Consider the following 24,479-nt stretch of genomic DNA (forward strand, 5'->3'; position numbering starts at 1 on the left):
TAGGAGATAGCAAGGGGGAACATTTTTTTAACAAAAGAACAAATGTATTGTCTGCACACTGATATAACTGCTCCATAGGAAATATTTATTGCAACGTTTCGACCATCAGGTCTTTGTCAGGCACGACACGATTTTTTAACAAGACTACAATAAATAGATATTTTTTTATTGTTAAAGAAAACAAGGCCAACAGCACCTTCTTCAGTAAAACTGTCAGAAAGGATTGTCTGGTCAATAGACTGTGAAACTATACTGAAAAAAGGTGTGTGTGTGTGTGTTCACTGAACAATGAAAGAAAAAAGAAAAAAAAATAATTACCAGTCGACATGCTAGCTGAAATGCAGTGTGGTTTCACCTCCTGGAGTGCAATTGGTTTTCTTCTGTGCCCAGCTCTAAAAGCAGCATTACTGCCGCTCTGCTTAAAGCTGCACAATATCTGTGCATTCAAGCTACAATCCTTGACATATCATCGATTTATCTTAAAACACCTACACAACCACCAAGTCTTCTTTATCGAGACTTTGGTGGAAACCCATCAGCCAAGTTTAGTAAAAACTACATTTCAGTTCTGAAGCCGATCAGAGCTTGAAATGTACAATGTACTTTAATGGTTTTGTTATCTTCAATTCACCCGAGAATTCAGGTGGAATTGAAATGGAACAGACCTCAACTCTGTCTCCAGTTGAGATGACACACAAATGAAAAAAAGGTCACTTCAAAAACACACCGCACACGACACAAAGAGCAGTCAAAAATCATATCATCCCATTCCTACAGTGACATCCTTTAATGTTTTGAAATGCAACCACAAACTGGCTGGTGTCTATTAAGAGGTGCCACCATTATTATGTTAATTACTAATAATCACAGAATAGGAAAGAGGAGAAGGAAATGCATAGTGGATATATATGTGAGCACAGATATATCCTCTATCTTAGGTTCCAAACTGCTGTCCAACAAGATTTTATTTTCCAACCCTGAAATAGCACGCATTATCAGTTGCTGTTGTACCAAGTGCTCTTTGGCGCTAGAGTTCAAATTTAGGGGTGTAAATGGAAGCATCCAGGACAGCAGATAGGAACCAATGCAAGTCTGTCAGTCAGGTTCAGAGTGAGAAAAGTGGGCAGAGTTTCTCATTCTCTCAGGACTCAAAGGGTCTATATTACTATAAACAGCAACTGGTTTCATCATTAGGGCAGGCTACAGATATGAAACATACCAGGACTCTCAGGACTGTCATCAGCATCGTCTGTGCAATACAATCATCCAAAATCATAAACAAACAGAAAATAAAGTCAACAATAACAACAGCAGCTACAGCATAAGAACTGTGGTTGCTAGATTAGAAAGTGACTATATGTCTACGCCTTTCTTCACAGTGCGAAAAGGAGGCAAGATACTGGTCACTTTCAGGGCAGCAACTCTGGATAAAAGACATGAGAGGTGGGGCAAAGAAATCAGGCAACATTCCCACAAACCTTGATCTGTGTCCTCTGTTAAATCAAAATGAAAATATTCTTTAAAAGAAATACATAAAACAAATTATAAAAGGAAGAAGAGAAAAAGGTCGAAAAATGAAAACTAGTCAATTAGGAAACATTGATTTTAAACAGCTGAGGTTGGAGTCTTTCTAAAGCTAATGCCTATACTAAACAGACATAGTGTCACTTTCCCTTAAACTACAGAATTACTGAAGTAGAATTAACATCTACTTATTTGACCCTTAAATTACTTGAATTCAGTGGAGGTAATACAACAAGATCAGACTAATTGGAGTGATTCAACCATTAATAGCACGGAGGTAAGAAAGAATTAGACAGGGAAAGGAAAGATAAAGAAAGTGTTTGGAGAAAAGGAAAGGAAGAAGAAGAAGAGAAGATAACTGGATTAGACTGGAGAAATGAGGCAGGGCGAGATGGGTGAATGAGTGGGAAGGTCACATGGAGAGATCTGAGGGGATGTGTGTACCTTTGAGACTGGGGAACGGCGTGTTCTTCTCTCGTGCTTTATTAGGCAGAGCTAGACTGGACAGACTGAAACTGGTGCCATGGTTTTTATACAGGTTACCTGCACGCGTACCATTAAGGTGAAACGTACAAAAGAGAACACACGTTTGTGTATGCAGCCACAACACCAGAAATGTCAATAGTCAGTGTCAATACTAGTGAAATTTTACAATGTTCAAACCCTTAGCAAAGGTCAGGGTGCCAATGAAGATATTCTGATAATTAAAGAGTACATATTAATATACACTACTGCTCAAAGCTTTGGGGTTGGAAAAATGTAACAATGTTTTTGAAATTAGACACTGATGCTCACCAAATCTGCATTAATTGAATCAAAAATATAGTACAAACAGTACTATTGTGAAATATTAGTATCATGATGTAAAATAATTATTACAATATAATTCCTAATTATACACAATATAAAATTACAACTGAATAATATATTTTTAAATAGTATTCATTGCTGTAATGGAAAAGCTTGTTTTTGTTTTAGCAGTAATTGCTCCAGTCTTCATGATCCTTCAGAAATCATTCTATTATGCTGATTTGGTGCTCAAGAAACAATTTTGTTTACCATTTTTCGATCTAATCATAAAAAAAAGATCCCAAAGCTTGAACGGTTAGTGTAAGTATTAATACATATTAAAAAAAGTTAAATGCCATGTAACCTTCCAGTATTTCTCAATTCTGTTACAGAATCACAAGTATGAGTATTTCTAGATGGAAATCAAGTCAAAAATTCAAGCAACCATCTTCAAATAATTCAAGAATTTGTGTTTTCAGTATTATGTCCAAATTTGCAATGTGAGCATGAGCTGCTAAGGAATGAATAGAGGTTATGTTAAGCTGGCCACTTACTGGCGAAGGACATGAGTCCCCCGAAGCCATCGTTGCTATTGTTGGAGATGGTGGAGTTTGGAGAGCTATTTCTGGAGTCTCCCTCCCCATCAGATTCACCCGGAAGCTTCAGACTGCTGGGTCTCAATGGACGAGATGGTCTAAACAGACACACAATTCAGAGAGAGGATGTTGAGAGCTGGTCTGTGCAGCTGAGATATAGATTCTGTGTGTTTGTATATAGGGCTATCTCCAAGTATTGACCGAGTACATACTTGTTGCCATTGAGATTCTGGCTGAATCGCGGTGTGTAACTCTCCTCCTGCTCATCTGCTTCAGTATCGTCCTCTGAAGGGAAGCCATACTGGGGCTCAAAATAGGGATTATCGTACTCTCGCTTCTTATTGGCTGGGTCAACAGGAACCGGATCAGAAGTGGGTCTTGTAAAAGGTGGAGCTCCCAATCCTGGGACAGGGTTCTGGAGGGTTACGCCAGCTGTCGCCTCCACCTCAACGGGTTCCTTCTGTTCCTACACAAAGAAGCACACACTCTTTAGAGATCCCAGCACATGATGCTTTCCTCTAGATTCAGATGACGTAGTCTGAGCACTGACATGGTTGACTCCCTGTATGACTGTACTGGGGCTGGAACTGGCCGTCGTGCTGGAGCTGGACCGCAGTGGCTGATGGTCCGCTGCTTCTGGCAGGCCTTCTGGCTCTGGGTCACCGTTGTCCCCCTTATACTCCTGGAAGTAATGGATCTCTACCTCATTCGCATCTCCCAGCGCAGCATGGGTCAGGGTGTCAACATCTGAAGAAAGAGTGTAAACATAAGAATTATAAAGCTGAACTTCTCAATACTTTGGAGTTTAATCAAGATTTTTCTTTACAGAGTGATCAGGGTAAGAAGAAGAATATGCGGTCAGGAAAGAGATTAAAAATGGAGAAGCTTACTTGGTGTGTCCCCTTGTATGTCCCCTTTGATCATCTCATTCACAAAGTCTCCCAGAGACGAGTAGGAAGAGCTGGAGTCATCGTATGCTTCACTGTCACTGCCACTGAGATAAACAATAACCAGTAACAAATAAATACAATTTAAAATGAACAAAAACTGTCTGAACACACACAAAAATAAATTATGCTTGTAAAAATATACTACGGTTCAAAGGTTTTGGGTTGGTAATATTTTTGAAAGAAGTGTCTTATGCTCGATAAGGCTGCATTTATTTGATCAAAAATACAGTTTAAAACAGTGATATTGCTTTTAGAATTAAGGATTTCAATTAAAAATAAATCTTTTCTATTTCTATAAGAAAAGAAAAAAAAAGAAATCTTTTGTAACAATATAAAATCTTTACTGTAATTTTTGATCAACTATATATACACACACACATATATATATACACACACACACACACATATATATATATATATATATATATATATATTCTTGGAAAAAAACTAAACAAAACAAAAAGCCAAAAACTACTGAATCCAGACTTTCGAATGTGTATGTAAATGTAAAAAAAAGAATCAATAAGATTTGTGCATGAATTGATGTGAGTGTGTATGCAGGTCTATGTGCATTAGTGAGTACTGTAAGTGTGTATCTGGTGTTTTCAACCTGTCATCTGTTGGGTCTGAATCATTGGTCTCATCCTGCAGGGGTCCACTCAACGCCTCCGCCAGATGAGAGTTTCCATCATACACACGGTAGAACACTGGCTGTAACTGGTGGGCATACCACTTAGGCTTATCGCCTATTAGAGAGGGGTCATACACATCTGAAACACACACACACACACACAGAGTATAATTACTGCCTACACACAAAATGGGAAACACATAATGGACAGTCTTTATAGTGAAACTACATGCAGGTAAGTGTAAAGCTGCATTTAGACTGCAATAAACAACAGCGATTAGACTGGAAGTCACAACTGAAGAGGAATTCTTATTGTATTCTTATTGGAGTTTTGCATATTGTATACATAAATAAATATAAAGTACTAGTAAGACTTGAAGAACCTCAGACACTTGGATCTTCTGAGATACGGACAATACAAACACAGTGCATTAACATACAGACATCTGTTTCCACATCTCACTGAGAGAAGATAAAGAAAAACTCCTTTCTCACCTATCATCCAATTCCTTCCCCTCGCCCATCTTTCCCTTCACTCAGACTGGTCAATAGCATAATATAATGTTCTACATGACTGCAAGTGATATTCACAGTCATGTTTGGGATCGTTTGAATCGTCTCAGTGTGAAAAGTTGTATCCTTGTTACTGCATTTCTGCATCAGGTTAGTTACAGAAATAGAGTTGAGATGGAGCACAGGGCACACCAATTGGATATTTAGAGATCTGGCTAACACTTTGTATTCGTTCAAGTTTACTTAGACTGTAAGGTCTAAAAGAGAATCTCTGTTTAGGTCAACTGAATATTGTTCAACCAACCTAAATAGGGTGAGGCTAACCTTTACTGTGATATTACTCTAGCTACAATAAGTGTACATGAGAAACCATGGCATGACCAAACCAAAGCTACTATCAAAGAAAGTAATATTGGTCGGCTTCGTGACCTCTGACTAGAGATATTGTTGCTTTATTCAAATGTGTACAGATCTAAGGGGACTAAACAAAAGTATTTCCAGAACGAGCGATCATAGGAGTGGCCATCTAAAGTATTAGTCAATGACCTAATAATCAAGACTGGCGAGTATGTGTCCGGTGCGAGATCTCTGAGAGACATGAGAATCCAAATGAAAGATATTCAAATGACCAACTGATCAATTGACATTTCAACTTAAATTCGAGGTCATAATAAAATCAGATTACAATTTAAAAGTAATTCTATTACTTTGTGAACCGAAAATACAGTACGTGCAGGAAACCATAATGGGCAGAAGTTTTTTTTTTACATTGTTCGACATTTTTGCATTGTGCAACCCCTTATATGTTCCTTCTAAAAGTGTTAGCAAACATTTATATGAACAACTATTCATACATTTATTCCACCATGGTCAATAAACAGAGTACGTACACACACTTTCAATGGAGGGACAGAAAGCTCTCGAACTAAATCTAAAATATCTTAAAGGGTCATTCCACCCGTGGAGACATGAATGTGTATTGAAAGTGGGTCATATATGTAGTAGAATAGTATCATTTTTTTTTATTTTGGTCCTTCTGGGCCTATAAAAGGCACAAAATAACTTTTTAGAGCTTGTGGACTGTAGACAACAATCCCCATAGTGCATTGCAATGCTCAGCTCCGCAGGCCACTCCCACTACTCCGCCCATCAATGTGGATTATAGTTGAGCTCTCCTCTACGCTACCGATTGTAAATTATTTGGCACAATTTGTTGTGAAGAATTATTTTGCGACCCAATTAATGTTTTTGTGACAAAATGGTGTGCACTTGCATAGTACCGGGATGTTGTTCAAGAACAAGGAAAATACCCGGAGTAAGTATTCACAGATTCCCGAAATATACGGACTTGTGCAAAAAGTGGCTACTGGCTATCAATAACCCTAAGTTCGGTGAGGACACAACACTTGAAGCACTAAAAAAATCAGACGGTGTGCAGTTTACATTTCAAGCCCGAAGATTATGCGCCTAACCCCCTAGGATTGAAGAGACCCGCGCTTTTGAAAAACGCAATTGCTTCAGTATTTTCCTTGCTAGACGATGACGACGAAAAGCCAGGAACGTCGGGAACCACCAGCACTAGCAGCACTAAACGCATTTGCCTGGAGGTAATGTTATTTCTGACTAGACTCTATTAGCAGCTAGTGGCTACTGAGAACACACACTGACATAGTCGTCTGCTGTAAAGAAACACATCTCCTATGATTTTTCTGTTTACGAACTAAATATCTTGTATGTTTTGCTCGCTTGTTGTTTTAATGTGTCTGCCTCAGTAACTAACGTTACACTTGTCAAGAAATGAGTAAGTAAAGTTAGTATGTAACGTAATAATGTAACGTTAGACACTTAGCTAAAAGTTATATATAAGTTTGCTATTATCGATGTAAATCAACCATGTTTTACTGTGTTAGTTTGACGCTTTTCATGTTTTTTTAGCTGCTCGTCGCTGTACTGTGGCTCATAAAGGTAGCCACGAACATCCGTTTCTAACATAACTTCGTCTAAATCAAAATCCTCCCCAATGCATCCGTCTGAAAAATTAGTATTTTCCTCCATATTTTCGAAAAGTTTCTCCCGGTGAAATCAAACGCAAGGGCACTGATCTGTGATAGGTCTGTTAGCACATTAGGTACAACCCCCTATGGGCAGGTTTGAAAGGGTGGGAACTTGTGCTTGTAGTCTTTACAGAAATCCACCCTTTTTACACTTCCTCCTACAATGACGTCAAACAACGATTTTTGCGTCATTGTAGGAGGAAGTGAAAAAGGTAAATAGTGGATTTCTCTCGTCTCAGGGGAAAATGAGAGAATGTTGCACAACTATTCAATAGTATGACTGGTTTTCTAACAATGGACCTCTTAATGCAAATGGGTGGAGTGACCCTTTAAACTGTGTTCCGTAGATGAACGGAGGTCTCACGGGTTAGAAACGACATGAGTTTTTAATGACATAATTTTCATTTTTGGGTGAACTAACCCTTTAAATTCTCTTACTGTCAGTGTCTTCACAAACTGAAATCTATTTGAGAAGTCATGACAACTGCCACTAGGGGGTGAATTGTGACAGTCAAATATGGAGGTCAAAGAAAAGGCAACTTGAGGACAAAGGATGAGGTATATCTAATTCTCTCACTGTTATGAATCCTTTGGAAAGCCAGGTTGGTGGGATTGAGAGCCCACTCTCCATAGTACTCCACCGCCTGGGTATGGGAGAGCTTTTCGGTGAATCCATTCCGGCGCGGCCTAGAAGCCAGGAAAGATGTGGCCTGGAATGCCACCACAGGACGGGGGAAGAGACGTAGAGTGCGTGTGTGCATCTGGAACCCTTGCAGCACATTTGGAGAGTTGAAGAACCTCACCATCGCCACCCTAACGGCAAGATCAAAAAGATAAAACATTTCTATTAGACAAATATTAGATTCAAATTTTGCGTTTTCTGCACCACAAACAAAAACAACAGGTCTCGTTCACTAATAACTGTGAGGATTATTCATATTTATACACACAGGGGAACCGCTCATGAACAATTACCGCCAGATTCTCAACACGTGCATCCGCACATTAATTTGCTCTAAACCTTGTTCTAATGTTAATGAATTTGAAGTATTCCAGGTGAGTGACAGCATCCCCAAGGACAGTAATTTGCATAAAACATGGCCAAACAATTTAATGAGTTGCTTTTATTATATAAAAAAAATAATTAGTATGAAAGTTATTGATGAAATCGTTTTTGTTCGTGAAGGCATTCGTATGCAGATATCACAGACACATCTATACATGGTTAGTGAATGAGACCCATTGGTTGTTTAGAAACATACAGAAGCCTACAAACAAATGTTATGGCTGTTCTGGGCTTCCATAAGAATCATTATTTTTAGTTCATTTAGGTACCTTAAATTGCACCAAAATCACACTCCATTAACATTGCACCTTTACCAACCCCTCATTCCTGTCATATTTGATACGGTTTACAGTACTTCATACCTTGTGGCAACATCAACTGAGTCCACATCATTGCCATAGATAAGCGGGTTGAACTCAGTGGAGGACGGGGAGGCTTTGTCACGACCAGGGGGCATTAAAGACATGTCCTGTCCATCTTGAAACTTCTCCAGGTTAAGAATAGGTTGCGTGTTCAGACTCATGCTGGCCAGAGCCTGCATAGAGGAGTCAATGACACAGAGTGAGAGAGACACAGAGAGAGAGAGGTAGAAGAGGAAGATGGATACAGGAGAGATCAATTTAACAATTAATCCTGACAGGGGAAACTGATGTACTGTAAGAGCACCATCACCTCAGGCAATCACGTCTCACATTGGAGGCCAACGGTTACCAACTTCACCCAAAATCAAAAATCTTTCAACATACACACCTTGATTTCTTTCCAAACCAAGTATGTTTAATATCAAATTATTTTAGACTTTTTATTAATATATAAACACTGATCAATCATCAATCATTAAACATGGTAAGCAGAAACTCAAACGTGAACAAACATCACTGGTTCACACACGTCAAGCAAGCACATTTGAGCTTCGGTTTACCATCTCTCTACCAAGTGTGTTGATCAGTGTTTATACATGAATGATAGCCTAAACTGCCATTCACTAAAGCCATCATGTTTTTTTACAAAAATTCATATTGATTACTTTCACAATGCTTTTATGCACTATTTGTAATGTCAAAGTTTAAAACTGTCAACAACAAAAAAAGATTTCATAAAAAAAATATAATTTGGGTTTCAAAAATGAAAAAAGGTCTAATGGGTTTGGAACAATATGAGAGTGGGTAATTGATGATAATTTAAATGTTTGGGTGAACTATCCCTTTAAAATTGAGAAAATGTTACATGGGGATAAGAGAGAAAGTTATTGCCTGAACCGAGGGTATTGCATCAAAGATTTAATAGTCAAAATGTTAGAGGGAAGGGTGCAGTCATCACATGGAGCCATTAACAAAGTACTCTGGGAATTCTGCCACTGCACACTCAATGCCTCTCAGCCGGCATTCCATCAGACCCTGCGCTCACCATGCCTTTGGGCCGGCACGCTACCAAACCAATCACATCACCTGCTCCAGCTGATTACAACGATTTCTTGCTTTGGGTTAATGAGCATAATGTAAGTTGCATTGAAACATGCTCAAGCCAAACATAGTGCTATGAGAAACGGGTTTCTGTAGGACCTTCATCACACAAAGAGAAGGGGAGGACGAGTGCGAAGAGTTACGGACTATGGAGGCAAACAGAGTCGCAAGTTTGTGCATTTGTGAGATAATTTTTTTTAAGGGTATGGAATGAAGTATCTGTATTGTTTCAATATTTGTTAAGTTCACATAAAGTGTAGGGCTACTGGTGTTGATGGCTGGGGGGGAGAGGTTATTTTTTTCCCGTGCACATTAAAAATGCAAAGATTTGTAAACCTTGGAATCGGAGGCGAAGATCTGCTTTTGGGTGATCACAGTCAACCTTACCAGACACTGAAGGACACAAGAACACATGGAGGAAATGTCACATGACTACCTGTCACTGAGAAAGATTGGGAAATCATGTGACCAATCATGAGTGGAGGAAGGGGGGAGGAGGGGGAGGAATCACAGAGAGACAAACAGAGAGAATCTGAGCGCACACACACCATGAGCTGAACAGTATGAGTGCACACAGAACATAAAACACACCAGTCCAAGGAAAATTGGTGGGTTATCAGGAAGAAAGGGAAGCAGATCTCACACAAACATGTCATCGGAGAATGTGTTCAAAACTCAAAACTTCACCGCGGATATTAATTGGTAGTTATTAGTCAACACAATGCCATTTTTAAACTGTTTTACTTTTACCTCAATAATGTGATGCTTTTCAGAGTGAAACAGGATTTTCTTTTTGGAGGCATTACCCAAAAAGAAAAGACGTTTTAGTGATATTTTGTGGAAATATAATGTACAAAAAGACCAGGGCCCATATTCATAAAGATTCTAAGAATCCTCTCAGAAAACTCTTAATTTAGCTTAAAAACTTTTATGTAGGAGTCTTAGCTTAAGAGCGATTCGGGACCGATCTGAGAGCAACTCTGAGTAAGGAAAAGACTGTGATTGGTTGGTTGTCCAAGAAGGAAAAAAAGAGTGATTTTAAGGCCCAATCCCAATTCTATTTTATACCCCTTCCCCTTCCCCTTCCCCTACCCCTCCACCTATCCCTACCCCTTGTCCCTTGAAACAGAGTGTCAAGGGGTAGGGGAGACAATATTCCCCTAAGGATTGGGACACCACTACCATGACGTCACACGCCATCATTCATCGTCTAGCTCTTACAATACACACATATACTGGTGTGCTGGTGCGCATTAGAGCCTTTAATTATCGTTCTGTATTAATGAGCTGCTTACTGACAAACACACATATCAGAAATCACACATCCAGGAGAAAATAAACTTGTCAACGCTGCCACACGGCTTTTACTAAATACAGTTTAAATACTGAATCGCTACATTATATTTTCCAGCGACGAGAGTATACAATCGCTGTTTTTATGTTAACTCACCCTAAAAAGATAAATGGACAGACGCAAATACACGCAACTTCCATTTCTCTCTCTCTAAATGTTTTAGCGATTTCTAATTACTGGGGGGATTAGCCCCCATTAATGTCTACGGCAGTTATCGCCCTGATCAGACATGCTGTGGGACTATCATGCAGTCTATAATGATATGAGGTTAGCATATTAGGTTAATAATAGTGATTTTTTGCTAACATTTCTTTGAGTAACATGACCGTTAATATGAACTCACAATTGAATGTAACATAAAACAAATGATTACTTTTCGTTAAAATCTTTATTTATGCCAAAAAATCTTACATCTATGTGTCTTTTTGTTCGCTGTAGCAGCCATGTTGCTGAGATAATTCATACCCCTTCGTTTGAAGTGTGGTCCCGAAAAATCTTTGTTTGAAGGGCTATCTGGCCCTTCCCCTTACCCCTTCCCCTCCAACCAAAAGAGAATCGGGACACCCCTACCCCTTCACATGAAAGCGCAAAGCGGAGGGGTAGGGGAAAGGGGAAGGGCTAAGGGGTAGAATTGGGATTGGGCCTAAGTGGGTCTATTCTAATTCTCACTTTGAATTTACATGCGTAATTTTTCCTATTTGATCATTCTCTCTCTCTCTCTCTCTCTCACACACACACACACACACACACATACACACACACACACACATTATATGTGTGTATATAAATCCTTTTTTTATTTACCATGCTTTTAATTTCCTATAAGGTATTTGATTGGCTTAGAAAGATAAAAATTGTTCCACTCTTTCCAATTACAGTGATTGCTGTCCTATTTAAGTGGTGGTTTGAATGTTGGTTTTAATGTATCAAACATGGAATCAAAACCAAGAAGGGCAAGAAAGCCAAACTGGACAGAGGAACAGTGTTTACTGTTAGCCCAGTTAGTGGATGAACACAAGGCCATTCTTAAAGGAAAATTCGAAGGGACAAGAAGCAGACATGGGAGCGTATAGCACAAACTATTAACGGTTCATTCCCCCACCTGCTTGTGCGCACATATAAGCCTGCTATATTCATAAATGCAGTTTTTTGAGCCTGCAAGGTGGGAATGTCCAGTGGAAACGAAATGAACTGCGACACAAGATGTTCTGAAAGTGCTGTAATTGTTTGTGTGATCACTCTGCTTACAGGTTGTGACAGACCCAAATCATCACGATTGCATTGTTGCATTTTCCCAGTTGCCAAATATCGTAATGTAGTGATTACTTTAATTTCTGGTGCTATGGCATTTCTGTGCTGTGTCTGAGATGTTAGCACGACTCTAATAAGATCAGTCACAAACTTGATCCTGCACGATCTAATCTATAGCGTCTTATTAACTCACTGTCATCCATTGTCTGCAACACATTTCTTCTGCCTCTTCGTCTTTCTGCCATTTTCTCCTCTGCTAAAGAAACTCTTAAGCCTCTTAAAAGTCCTCGTCTGTGCTCCTAACAAGTTTGACCTTAAGACCTCTTTTAAGGGTTAAGATGCTTTCTGAATTACTTTTTTCTTTACTAGGATTTTTTCTTTAATTTTAAGAGTAAACGCCCACATTTCTAAGAATTTTCTTCGAATTTTGTCACTAGGAGCTACTTTTTGCATTAAGATTCTTTATGAATACGGGCCCAGTAATGTGTGTTAAGGAAGTGAACAAGTTGAATTTTGGTTTCATGTTGACGTTAAGGATGTTACATAGCATTTACTTAAAATCTAAAGCTTAACTGAGTGAGAAACAGAACTGAATGACAGTCACAAGAACAGTATGAATTTCCATATTGGTTCATGGACTTTTTTAATGATAGGGCAATACTGTATGTCTGAAAGAGATGACCTTCAATCTAAATCAGCTTTTAAAACAATCATGATCTGAAGATGAGGACCTGAATTATGGTGATTCATAATTGCAAATGAAGAGTCATGACTCATGGTCTATGCGACACAACTGATGATTCAGTGTATTGACTATTTTGGCTTGAGTTATTACAATGACAGCATGATAATTATGTTTGATGCCAGATGAAACAAAATGGTAAATCAATTTGGCTGAGAAATTCTACTGCAGACAAGCAAAAACAAAAACAACAGATTGTGATCAAATTAAATGCATCTCTATTAAAAAGACATGAGGAAGGCCGGAGTTGTTCAGTATAGTATGACAATGATTAATGACAACACAGTGAAATGTTTAAACAGTTGATATTAATGGGGTTTGATTGAGCTCAGAGGTGCTCAGAATCAGGTAAGAAGCTCTAGATAAGGGTCTATGTGGGATTGTAAAGGGTTAAGCGAGAGAACTAGAAACATTATTGAGTCTATAGAAAGGGAAACTCAAAACTTATTACCTCCAAGAGCTGGAATAAAAAAAAATGGGGAGAATATACAGTCATTATAATACATAAAGCATCATCTAAAATATGAATCAGTCAACATAAACTTAAGAAACATCAGAAAATGAATAATTTTCTGTCTGCATTTGGCTTCAAATGACAGGGTTTAAAATATATATTTGAATTGTCAGCCTTCTCTTTGGTTTAAATGCACTAGTAGAATTGGCCATGTTTACAGCAGCTGTTAGAAGACAGTATAATTACTAAGCATTGCTTCTAGAATCCAGATAGTATTCGCTTCAGATTCAGACCTAATGGTAGGGCTCCTTAGAGAGAAGAGAAAATCTGGTTCGCTTACCTGCTTCAAGTGTTTCTTCAGCTCAGAGGCCTCAGGTTCAGGAAGGGGAGGGAGAAATTCTGCGTTGCTTGGAACAATGACCTACATTGATAAAGATACAGAAGAAACATAGGACCGCTATAGTACACACATAATTCATTGTTAAAGGTTTTACAACATTGTAGAATCTACAACACCCTGTCTGGGTAGTTGCAGATAGCTTAAACAGATGATATACCTTGTTGCAGTCTAGATCCACTAACCAAACGTCATCAGGCATCTTAAAATCGGACTTGTACAGGAAGAAACTGGCAGGCACACCGATGACATATGGAGTGGGTGCTAGCAGGAGCTAGACAAAAGAAGATATGTGTGTGAGAAAGAGAGCTTCATTGTTTATACACCAACCGTTCAAAAAAAGATGTTGTGTTACCTGTTCTGCGGAGGCCATGCAGGTGGGCAACAGTGGAATGACAGGAAACATGTACTCAAGGGGGTAAATCATTGAAACAAATGCCATGACGCTCATTGAGAGGGCGTTATAATCTCTGGACTGCAGTACCACCTATAGACGGCAAAGGGTGAGAGTGTGACCCACATTGGCAAAATGATGAAGACTAGCTTCATTTGAAACAGCAGATCTATAGTCAACCATTAAATCTCATCCACGACACAGACGTAGTGTATATTTCACAAATGGCCGAATATTATTAATATTAATATTTATTTTTCTGCAATATATATATTGCGATATGAAATCTAGTCTAATTTTTTCTTACAAACCAAAATGGGGTGAGCACACTTACATTCTCATTTAAAATTATTTAAACATCAGAGTTTTATTTAAATTAGAGTAAATTATTTGTTTGTAACTTTAGGATATGGTTTGAATTGTTAACATATTAACTAACATGAATTTACCACGAGCAATACTTTTGTTACTATATTTATTAATCTTAGTTTATAAAAACACAGCTCTTCATTGTTTGGTAATGTTTCTTTACAGTGCATTAACTATGTTAACAAATACTGTACAACTTTTGATTTCAACAATGAAGGCTACAGCCTAAACGTTGAAATTAACAATGTTGTAGAAGTGCAGTTTAGTAATAGTAAATGTTAAATAATGTAGTTAAACAGTGTAATAAATAGAACATTATTGTAAAGTGTTACAGATTTTTTTATACACCAATTCAGACATCTCGTGAGTTCAGTGTTGGACAGGTCAGTTGTTTAAACCATTCATTAAATTGAATCGGTTCAAAGGAATCATTAGTTCGCGAATCAGACGTGTACGCGTTGTGTAATTATCTCGGCAGTTTAGGATATCGACACCATCGTGTCAATTGATTTTGATTCATATGCGCGAGGGAGAGAGAGCAAGACAGTGCTCGTGTTGTTTGAAGATGGTGAAGGTGAGCATGCGCACGCAGCCGGGGCTCTCTCTGAGGCTACGTCCACATGAAGCCAGAGCTTTTCCCTATCCGATCATTTTTTTCCCCTCGTCTCAAGAAATATCCGCGTCCAAACGATGTAGTATACATGCCAGACCAGCATGTGGTGCTGTAGACTGCCACAGAGATACACTAAAAACGGAGAAGACATGGACTATACACATAAACCTAGTGGTGGTGCACAAACGAACATGGAACAATACATTTATTAATCTGTGTTAATGTTAGTTAATAAAAAAAAAATTGTTCAGTGTGTGTTCATGTTTTTGTTGCTGTTACGTGACGTAGAGGTGTCTGACTAGGGGCGAGATGTGGGCTGATGGCGTCATTTCAGAAAACGAAAAGGCGGCGTTTTCAAATTTATCCACTCTGGGACCCGGTTTCAAAAAATATTGGTTTCACTCTCCCAAAACGCAGAATCCATGTGGACGAAATGCCTATACGATACAAAATGTATGCGTATACAGGGAAACGCATTTCCGTGTGGACGGGGCCTGAGAAAACAAGCATGACAACACTAGCAAAAAAGTACCATGGTATTTCTGGACATGTAGCATGGTGGTACCGTATTAATTGGCCTACCATGAAAATAGTACACAAATATGGTAATCTAAGGGTCTATGCTATCCGAACCTTGTGTTCCAGCAGAATGCAGGCCAGGACCTGAAGACAAGCATCAACCCCCAGCAGCTCCAGAGGCAGATGGAGCGGGAAGTCTACAATGCTGAAGCGGGAAGGGTCTGGAAGGGCAAAGGTCAGTGCAGGCTGCAGCTCATGGGGGAGCACTTCCACGTCAACACGTCGCTGACCAGCAACAGGCACCGGGGAGCGCAGCAGCCGATACACCCACGACTCGATCTCCCTCAGGTCCTGGAGCACCTGACTGCCCTTTTCCTTTTCCTCGATGGAGAGAGAGCCTGTAAAAACACGCCACATTGTGTCCCTGGGGGAGAGAAATACACACATACACGTTTTAAGTTTTTGATTAGGATCAGGGTTTGGGTTCAAAGGTACAACCAAGAACAAGTACCACAAGCTCGCTTTCCATTTTTTCCATCTTTGTTCATACTGCTGCACAATACTATTGCTCAGTACATTCAGGTATTGTCCTAATTCAGTGATTCTGAATTTGTGTATTCTAGTTTCTGGTAAACAGAAATATCACAAAAACAGTGGCAGCTGGCCTCTACTGTTCAGGATTAAACTACTAATCACTTTAAGTAAAGTGGTACTGCAATCAACAGGCACACAATTCAAAAGCTCTACAAGCGCTTGACTACACCGTAACATACACAGAGTGGTCACTTTACGGTTTACATTACCATGCATTTTAATGCTTAAAGGGGTCACATTATGCTCTTTTAGAAAGTCTTAATTTTGTTTCGGGGGTGTACTAGAAAAGGCTCTCATACTAGGTTGTTTGAAAAACACATTATTTTTCTAATATTTTACACTATTACAAAACCTCTCTCCCCAGACTGGCATGGTTGTGTGTTCGAGTCTCTGGCCGGCAGGAATTGTAGATGGGGGGAGTACATGTACAGCGCTCTCTCCACCTTCAATACCAGGACTTCTGAAATATGAACTGTGCTGTGATTGGTTAGCTGGGTCAGTGTGTGTTGTGATTGACAGCACTCAGCACCTGGTCGGGAAATGTCATGCCCCTTACCATAGTGGCCTGCAGCGAGCTCCAGTGTAAATATTGTGTCAAAATCAAATCCATTTGAGCACAATTTAAACCCGGATGATTGTAACCTCTCTAAGTGAAGCTAGCTTGTCTCTGACACAGTGATAACACTAGTTGCCTTCTCTACTGCAGCTCAACCAGGTCTCATCCCATTTGTCGGTAACAGGTCATTCATTGTATTTTTTGAAAAGTGATATCTGTTAAATAATTAGACTTTGAGCTTTGTAAGTTTGCAGATCTTGTTTATGCTCAAACAGAAACATTACAGACTAACTAAAGTTGAAAAAATTAAAAACTTTGGGTTTGGAGCAAACCCCTCCCTTCCACAAGCCTACTCTGCTCTGATTGGTCAGCTGGACAAGCCTGTTGTGATTGGCACAGAGAGGAGTCCTTGAGCCAGTTAGCCAGCACTACCATTGACAAAGCACCTTTACATAAAACAGTAATATAGTGCTCCAATCCATTCATATTATAATGACATAAAAAACAAAAACACCAATACAAGCGAATCGTGCCTGCAGCTGAAGTTTAGCATCTTGGTAAAAGATTTGAAAATATGAAGACTCGTTAAGGCAATTCTGAGTCGACTCTCTCTTTTGAGAGACAGTATATTTATTCATCATGCACTTTTTTGATTAACAGCTTTGCAGATTGCTTTCATTTAAGGATATCTACGTTATAAACTGCAAATGAGATATTTAAAAAAAAAAAAAAAAAGATTTTTTTTTAACCTGCTCTTTAAATAAATATATGAGCTGTGTGTTTCAGAGTGAAGCGTGGCACGGTGTTCATTCAGTGTTTAAAGTAACCACACATCGCAGTGGATGGGTTTTAGTATCAAAAGACCACATTGGTTTAACTTCTGTCAGCAAATGACATTGTAATTGGAGCTGCAGCGCACATGGATTCACCAAAACTGTACAGTATAAGATTGGTAGGGCCAGAAAAAAAACAACATAAATCCATGGATTCCTCCTGCTTTTATCAATCGCTCAAGCTGCTGGTGGTGTTGTAATTGTGTAGGGGAATATATTCTTGGTATAATTGTAATGGCACCCAAGTATTAGAAATAAGAAGATTAGAAAATAATGATTTTCATTTTGCTTATAAATTACGGTTTTAGTTTGTCAAGAGTTTTCAGGCCTTCAGGTTTTCATCTTTCAGGCCTACTTAACCATTCATGTCAGTTCACTAGAGCTCAAATACACAAGCACACTGCCTTCTTCTAAAGAGCCAAACAGGCCAGACTATAGTTGTGTGGGTGTGTAGAGGTACTGCAGTAAGTCATAATTGGTTCATCAGAGAACTCCCACTTCTCACAGCTGCTCTCTGAGAACAGTCAGTGGCCTCAATCTGTCATACAGCCTGTCTCCACCAGCTCCATGCACTTGCTCCAACTCTTAACGTGTTTGGTTCTCTTGCACTCTACCTGTCTTTTTTCCTCTACTGTCAATTTGTGCTGCCAAAACCACTGAGACTTCTTTATTACCGTAATTGTATTGCTGCTGCATACTTAAATTGTTGCATATTAACACAGGCCTGTTTAGGGACACAAATGCTAATGAATAGACCCTCTTACCAACCACAATTCTGCACTGAAAAACAATGATGCTAATGATAATATTACAATATGCTAAATTGTTTCATTATTGTATTCAGGGTTCCTGCATTTGAAGTTCCATCCTTTTTCATGACTTTCCTGTCATTCAACATTCAACAAACAATAACAAGGATTTGTTTGTTAAAAAATTATTTTATACAGATTCCACTCAAAAAGAGACAAAATCAAACAAAAATTTTTAGGGCTGGACAAAAAAAGAAACACACACTAACACTACTGTTCAACAGTTTGAGGTTGGTAAGATTTTTTTTTACGTTTCGGAAAGTCTCTTATGTTCACCAAGGCAGCATTTATTTAATATATATATATATATATATATATATATATATACAGTATATATATATACATACATACATACATACATACATCTACACATATATATATATATATTTTTTAATCGATACAGTAACATTGTCAAATATTATTTCAATTTAAAATAAGTATTTTCAATTTTAATATATTTTCAAATGTAAATCATTCTTGTGATGGCTAAAACAAAGTTTTCCTATTCTAGACTGATCCTTCAGAAATCAAGAAACACTTATTATTATCAGTGTTACTACCGTTCTGCTGCTCAGCATTATAAAAAAATTATAATATATTTTTTACATATTTTTACATTATATAATATAATTCAAAAATAGAAAAATAAAAGGTACAGCATTTATTTAAAATAGAAATGTTGTGTATTACAAATGTATGTACTGTCTCTTTTCATTAATTTAATCAGAACTTGAATAGAAGTTATTAATTACAAAGTAAATCTTACAGACCCCATCATTTTAAACAGTACTGTATATATTTGTATTAAGATTCAATCTTTTCTATGCCTGGAAATACCCCCATTCTTCCCTACTTCCTGGTTTCTCATGATCACAAGTGTCCTGCGTTTCATTAAATGAGGACAACTACAGTGAAACAGAGTTGCTTTAGTTGTTTAAGTGTGCTGATAAAGTGGAAACTGATTTCTGGTGTGTTTCTTTAGGCCACTGGACTGGCATATGGTTATTCTCACACAGAATAGCCCAGCTGAGAATGACGCATGGCAAAGGTTGGGTCGTGCATACTGAAAGGCTACAAATGTGGGTAAAGCCAAGGTCACTGACTGCAGTACTGAGAGAACATGATGACAGAGTCAGAAATGGCCTTTAAAGACACACTCACACTCTAATGTTGTCTGAGTCATTTCTATTTGATATTTTCACTGTAATGTGACACCAGGTCATAGTCTAAGACTGCCAAGTAGGTAGGCGCACTGATTAAAACAGTAAGATAGGGGTACTTGGGCACAAAGCAAAAATAAACTACACTTTCACCAAGTAGCATAGTCCATCAGCCAAACTAGAGGCTGTTTACGGCTGCCAAGCCAATATGCATTAATATTAACAACAGATAAAAGCTAACTTTGATTCATTGTATAAACATAAACAAATTCATGCTTCATGTAGACTTCATGACCAAGGTGAGTCTAAACACAGGAGCAGTCTGATTCTGTGTCAGTACTTTAAAGGAACAGTTCACTCAAAAATGAAGATTTGCTGAAAATGTAGTCACCCTCAGTCCATCCAAGAAGTAGATGAGTTTGTTTCTTCATCAGAACCGATTTGGAGAAATGTACAAATTACATCACTCGCTCGTCCATAATTCACAAAATAGCTTTCTACAACTAAAAAGTAATCTGGTCTGAATTTTAGTTTAGACTGTCTTAAATTATGGATTTGTTTATTAGAAGCATGCAGATATTAGCTTCTTAGCACGTTTTGAACTATTAGATTAAGTATGAAAAGACATTTACAACAACAACATTTAAAAGATCACATCCTGGATCTCACTGTAAGTGTCTTTCAAGCTTTCATCAAAGAAATTAAAGTCAATTTTTATTCATAGTATCACCTCCTCATCCTTACAAAAATCAATACACAGGCTTTAACAATGATAAACCAGTTGATTTTGGATTAACACCAGTTACAGCTAACTGTGGACTAACACCTAGCAATGTGGATTTCGGTTTGAAATGGACATAATCAAATTTAAACTTAATGAGCAAGAAAATAAAAGGATAAAACACTGCATCTACATGGAACATACAGTATGAACTACTTCAGATCTGAATACTTAACACAGGCTGCTATACTGGTAAAATTATTCTCCACATTTGCGTGCAAATAAAAGGGGCTTGGCAGGGCAATTCACTGTAAACAAACTGAGGCCTGTAAATGCAACTCAGGCTCATGTTGCTAGGTTACACGAGAATAGACTCAGCTGAGGAAATCATAGAAATAAAAAAACTTCTACTCAGTGCTTATTGATCTGCAGCAGAGTGTTATTGTGCAGATTGTTTACCAATATGCACTCAAGGATGTAGCTACCGTTACCACTGTGATTTAGTTAAAACCTGTCCTGTGTGGAGAACCACGTGCTCAACCCTTCAAGAGGAAACCAGCCCTTCTCTCCTTCACACAATCCCAGCCCTTCACATCTGCAACTTCTTCACACTACATCCTTTTCGCTCGTCCCTCTCTCCAAGTCACAAGCACCGTCACACATCCTTCCACTTGTGACCTCTTTTAATAAAATCATCAGCACCTTGTCATTCTAATCACAGCCACAACACTACAGGGTCTAACAATGTCAAGCCCTTCTGGCGCTCCTAGAATCATATTTTTAGAGGCAATACACCCCCAAAAATAATCAAATACTCTACTCATATTCATGTTGCTAGATTATGATACATGTGAAGAGCTATTTGTTTGTTGAAGTGCAATACAAACACAATGAAGAGAAGAAACTACAAAAATGTGAATTGGTTCCCACATATATCAAGACAGGCCAGGCTTGAAAGTGTGTAAAATGTGTGAGATTAGAGAGATTTTTTTACCTCGGTCAATGACTTATTTATTTTAATGTAAATATGTTTGTATGAATATGAATGATGGTATCTTGTGGGAAATGAGTGCATGATGGGTGATGATAAGATGCATAAACAATTCCACATGGACAGCAAATATGACGGTGCATCAATCTCACTGATGACTAGAGAAATAAACATGTCTAAATGTAAATAGTTAACATTTGGATTGAGTATATGGTGATCAATATTACAATGCTTATCAGTTACTAAACAGTGTCAATCTATATTATTACATTAAATATATTTATTGAAACAATATATAAATGGATTATAATGGAATATATATAACGGATTGTGATGCAGTGTGTGCATAATTTTGGGTTTCTGTCAAGATTTTTTTATTTCATTGCATCACTATAATTGAAATGTTTTGTGTGAATTAACTCTAAGGAATAAACAAAAACAGATAGTAACAGGATTTGTAAACAGAGGCAGAATGTTGCCAGTTGTGACGGTGTAATGCAGAGATAGCATCTTCTGGCAGCACCACAGTATTTGACACTCTACTGTAAGATACCGCAAAACACTGCACTGCAGGCAAGTATTATCTTGCTGAATCTCAGGGCAATGTTATATAACTGCATACTTCACAGAAAAGAATAAAGGCTGTTCTCACCGTTGTGTGGACTTAGCAGCACCGGGTCTTTGGTTGAGCCGCTGGCTACAGCAGTCCACCATGCGCTTGAGGATGTACAGACACTCCCTGAACGTAGAAAAGAAGGGGTAGTGGCTCAGAATGCACAGAGATGTTAACGTGCTGTTCCGGTTCTGTGGTGCTTGTCGACCAGTGTGTTTGGATCGTGGAGACTTTCCGGTGCTGCCTGGCTCGCCTGGTGGCAAAGTCTCATCTCCTGCAGGGGGCAGCGTAGATTCGCCTGGAAGAGTCGATGTGGAGGGGTCAAATTTCTCTGTGGCCTCCACTGCGGGGTCTGTATGAGGGGGCTTTTCTCCTGTATAAAGAAAAATATTAAGGAAAAATGATGTAGTGACTGCACACTTACAGCCATAAGAAGGTCCCCATGAAATCCATTTGATTTTATCCCAAATTCGCAGCTTTTACCAATTTAATCTTTCTGGATTAAATTTTAATCCTTTAATAAAATGTTTATAATCAAATTAATAAATCTTAATTTGTAATCTATTAGTGCTCCATAAAATATATATATATTTTGAGAAATTCTGTTATGTTTGGATTTTTTGGGATTCTGTGTTTTATAATTTAATACAAATTTATTATCAAAAACTGTATGCATACAACCATAACAATTTAATTACTATTTTAAAACACAATTAACTCTTCTCAGAGTAGCTCTGGAGATGAAGTTCATATGAAGTGTGCTCATGCCATCAGATTCCATTTTTATGATTGGATTCCGTCTGCATTTTAAAGGAGTCGTATGACATTACTAAAAAGAACATTAGTTTGTGTAGTTTGTGTAATGCAATGTGTTTATGTGGCTTAAGGTTCAAAAAACATAATTTTTCACATACTGTACATTATTGTTGCTCCTCTATGCCCAGCCTTTCTGAAACACGTCATTTTTTACAAAGTTCATCATTCTGAAAAGCGAGGTGCTCATTGATTGGCCAGCTATCCAGCGCATTTTGATTGGCCGAATACCTCAAGTATGTGACGGAGATTTTAACGCCACTTACCATACTGTGATGCTGTATCCCGGCACAAAGAGACAAAACCAATAAAACACATTACAAACTAGGCATTTGTTGCAACAAGTGGGGAAATAATTACTGATTATAATGACTTATACTGTCTTTTTCCACGTTGTGTTGTGTATCGTGTCGCGTAAACAAAACGTGTGTCTGCATTTGTGATCAGAGAAACGACAAACAAAAAGCGCTACTCTACACTGCTTAAAACTCGTGTTTTAATCATCAGTGGCAAATTCTTTTAAATCTTTAAATGAAAATGTATCATATGACCCCTTTAAAAAAAAATCACATTACAATACATATGTGATGCTCAAGATGGGTTACAAGTGGTTAGTTGTCAACTCCAAGCCACTAATCAGTTGAATTAGGATTACAAAATGGCTCTGCCTCATAAAACTGCAACAAAATGACTCTGACCTTTTCCTTCAGTTCGTGGGCGGTGGTGGCCCTTCTGGAAAGAGCGGTAAAAGTTGAGGCAGATTCCATAGCGAGTGACACCTGAATCTTTGTCGGTGAGAGTGAAGACGAAAGATGTGTCATCACGAAGGCTGACCCGGCGCTGACGGACGCTCAGGCAGCCCTCAGGCTGGCAGAAGAAAACAACATCAGGGGGCAGAGGGAGCTCATTGTGGTCCTCCAGTGGATATCGCCTAAGCAGCTGAGGTGTTTGTGCCACGCTGTCGCTGCTGGGTTGCCTGATTAAGGGAAAAAGACTGAAGTGAGAGGCAGGAAGACAGATCTCTGGCTTTTCTCAGCCCCAGTGCTTGTCCTTTTATGCACTTTGTGTCAAGTAATCTGCAATGTATACACACAAACACACCCAACATTGCATTCAACAATCTCCCGTACCTTGCTCCAACTACCACCAGGTAGTCCAGGAGGCGGGGGCACAATTTCTTTTTCTCCATCTCTGTATCAGGAGTGTTTCTAAGTCATGGCAACTGTAGCAACCATCAGCTCACAGGCAGGCAGTCGTCCAATCAGGTGCAGCAGAACTAGGAGTTGGCTGATCGAGGCAGGCAGCGTCCAATCATTGCGGTCCGTGGTGTGCAGGAACGGGGTCTGTGGAAGAGTAACAGCTAACATTATAGAAATAATCCATCACACAGCAACTGCTCTACAGTGAAACAAAGATGTCTGCTTTACTGCAAAGCTTGAAGGTGGTGCAAGTGATTTAAATGCCATTCAAAATATATCCACGTTTCCTGACAGTATCACTGAAATAGCTGTCCTGAAATATCACACACAGCCCTAGGCTTCATAAACTGCAAAAATAATTTGACACAGAAATGCAGTTGGATTCTTCAGAACCCATTTCTGTCTGTCAATCAGTCAATCACTTTGCATATCACAGGGGAGCCCTATTATGAAATGCATTAAGTTGAGTTAATAGAAGATCATTCCGGTTCAGCTTCATTTTTCAGTTGCT

At 38.6% G+C, this 24,479-nt stretch overlaps 1 protein-coding gene across 44 annotated transcripts in view; it reads right to left on the reverse strand.

The window, feature by feature from the left end:
- LOC132106109 (MAP kinase-activating death domain protein-like) overlaps positions 1-24,479 on the reverse strand; it is a 73,390-nt gene that overhangs the window by 24,657 nt on the left and 24,254 nt on the right. For 18 of the 44 annotated variants that reach the window (XM_059511884.1, XM_059511974.1, XM_059511982.1 and 15 more), the window contains exons 2-16: positions 23,900-24,112; positions 23,468-23,745; positions 21,996-22,329; positions 15,794-16,103; positions 14,140-14,271; positions 13,945-14,058; positions 13,728-13,808; positions 8,486-8,658; positions 7,635-7,870; positions 4,470-4,629; positions 3,800-3,903; positions 3,460-3,656; positions 3,122-3,375; positions 2,868-3,007; positions 1,969-2,067 (exon numbers count right to left, since the gene is read on the reverse strand). In XM_059511884.1, coding sequence (XP_059367867.1) covers positions 1,969-2,067; positions 2,868-3,007; positions 3,122-3,375; positions 3,460-3,656; positions 3,800-3,903; positions 4,470-4,629; positions 7,635-7,870; positions 8,486-8,658; positions 13,728-13,808; positions 13,945-14,058; positions 14,140-14,271; positions 15,794-16,103; positions 21,996-22,329; positions 23,468-23,745; positions 23,900-23,958 — 2,671 coding nt within the window. In that variant the 5' untranslated portion in view covers positions 23,959-24,112. Of the gene's footprint in view, positions 1-1,219; positions 1,250-1,478; positions 1,518-1,968; positions 2,068-2,867; positions 3,008-3,121; positions 3,376-3,459; positions 3,657-3,799; positions 3,904-4,469; positions 4,630-7,634; positions 7,871-8,485; positions 8,659-9,922; positions 9,980-13,727; positions 13,809-13,944; positions 14,059-14,139; positions 14,272-15,793; positions 16,104-21,995; positions 22,330-23,467; positions 23,746-23,899; positions 24,113-24,479 lie in introns of all 44 variants that reach the window. The other 26 variants (XM_059511914.1, XM_059511854.1, XM_059511838.1 and 23 more) reach the window with 6 other exon arrangements.

Source organism: Carassius carassius, chromosome 2 (genome assembly GCF_963082965.1).
Source record: "Carassius carassius chromosome 2, fCarCar2.1, whole genome shotgun sequence".
NCBI lineage: Eukaryota > Metazoa > Chordata > Actinopteri > Cypriniformes > Cyprinidae > Carassius > Carassius carassius.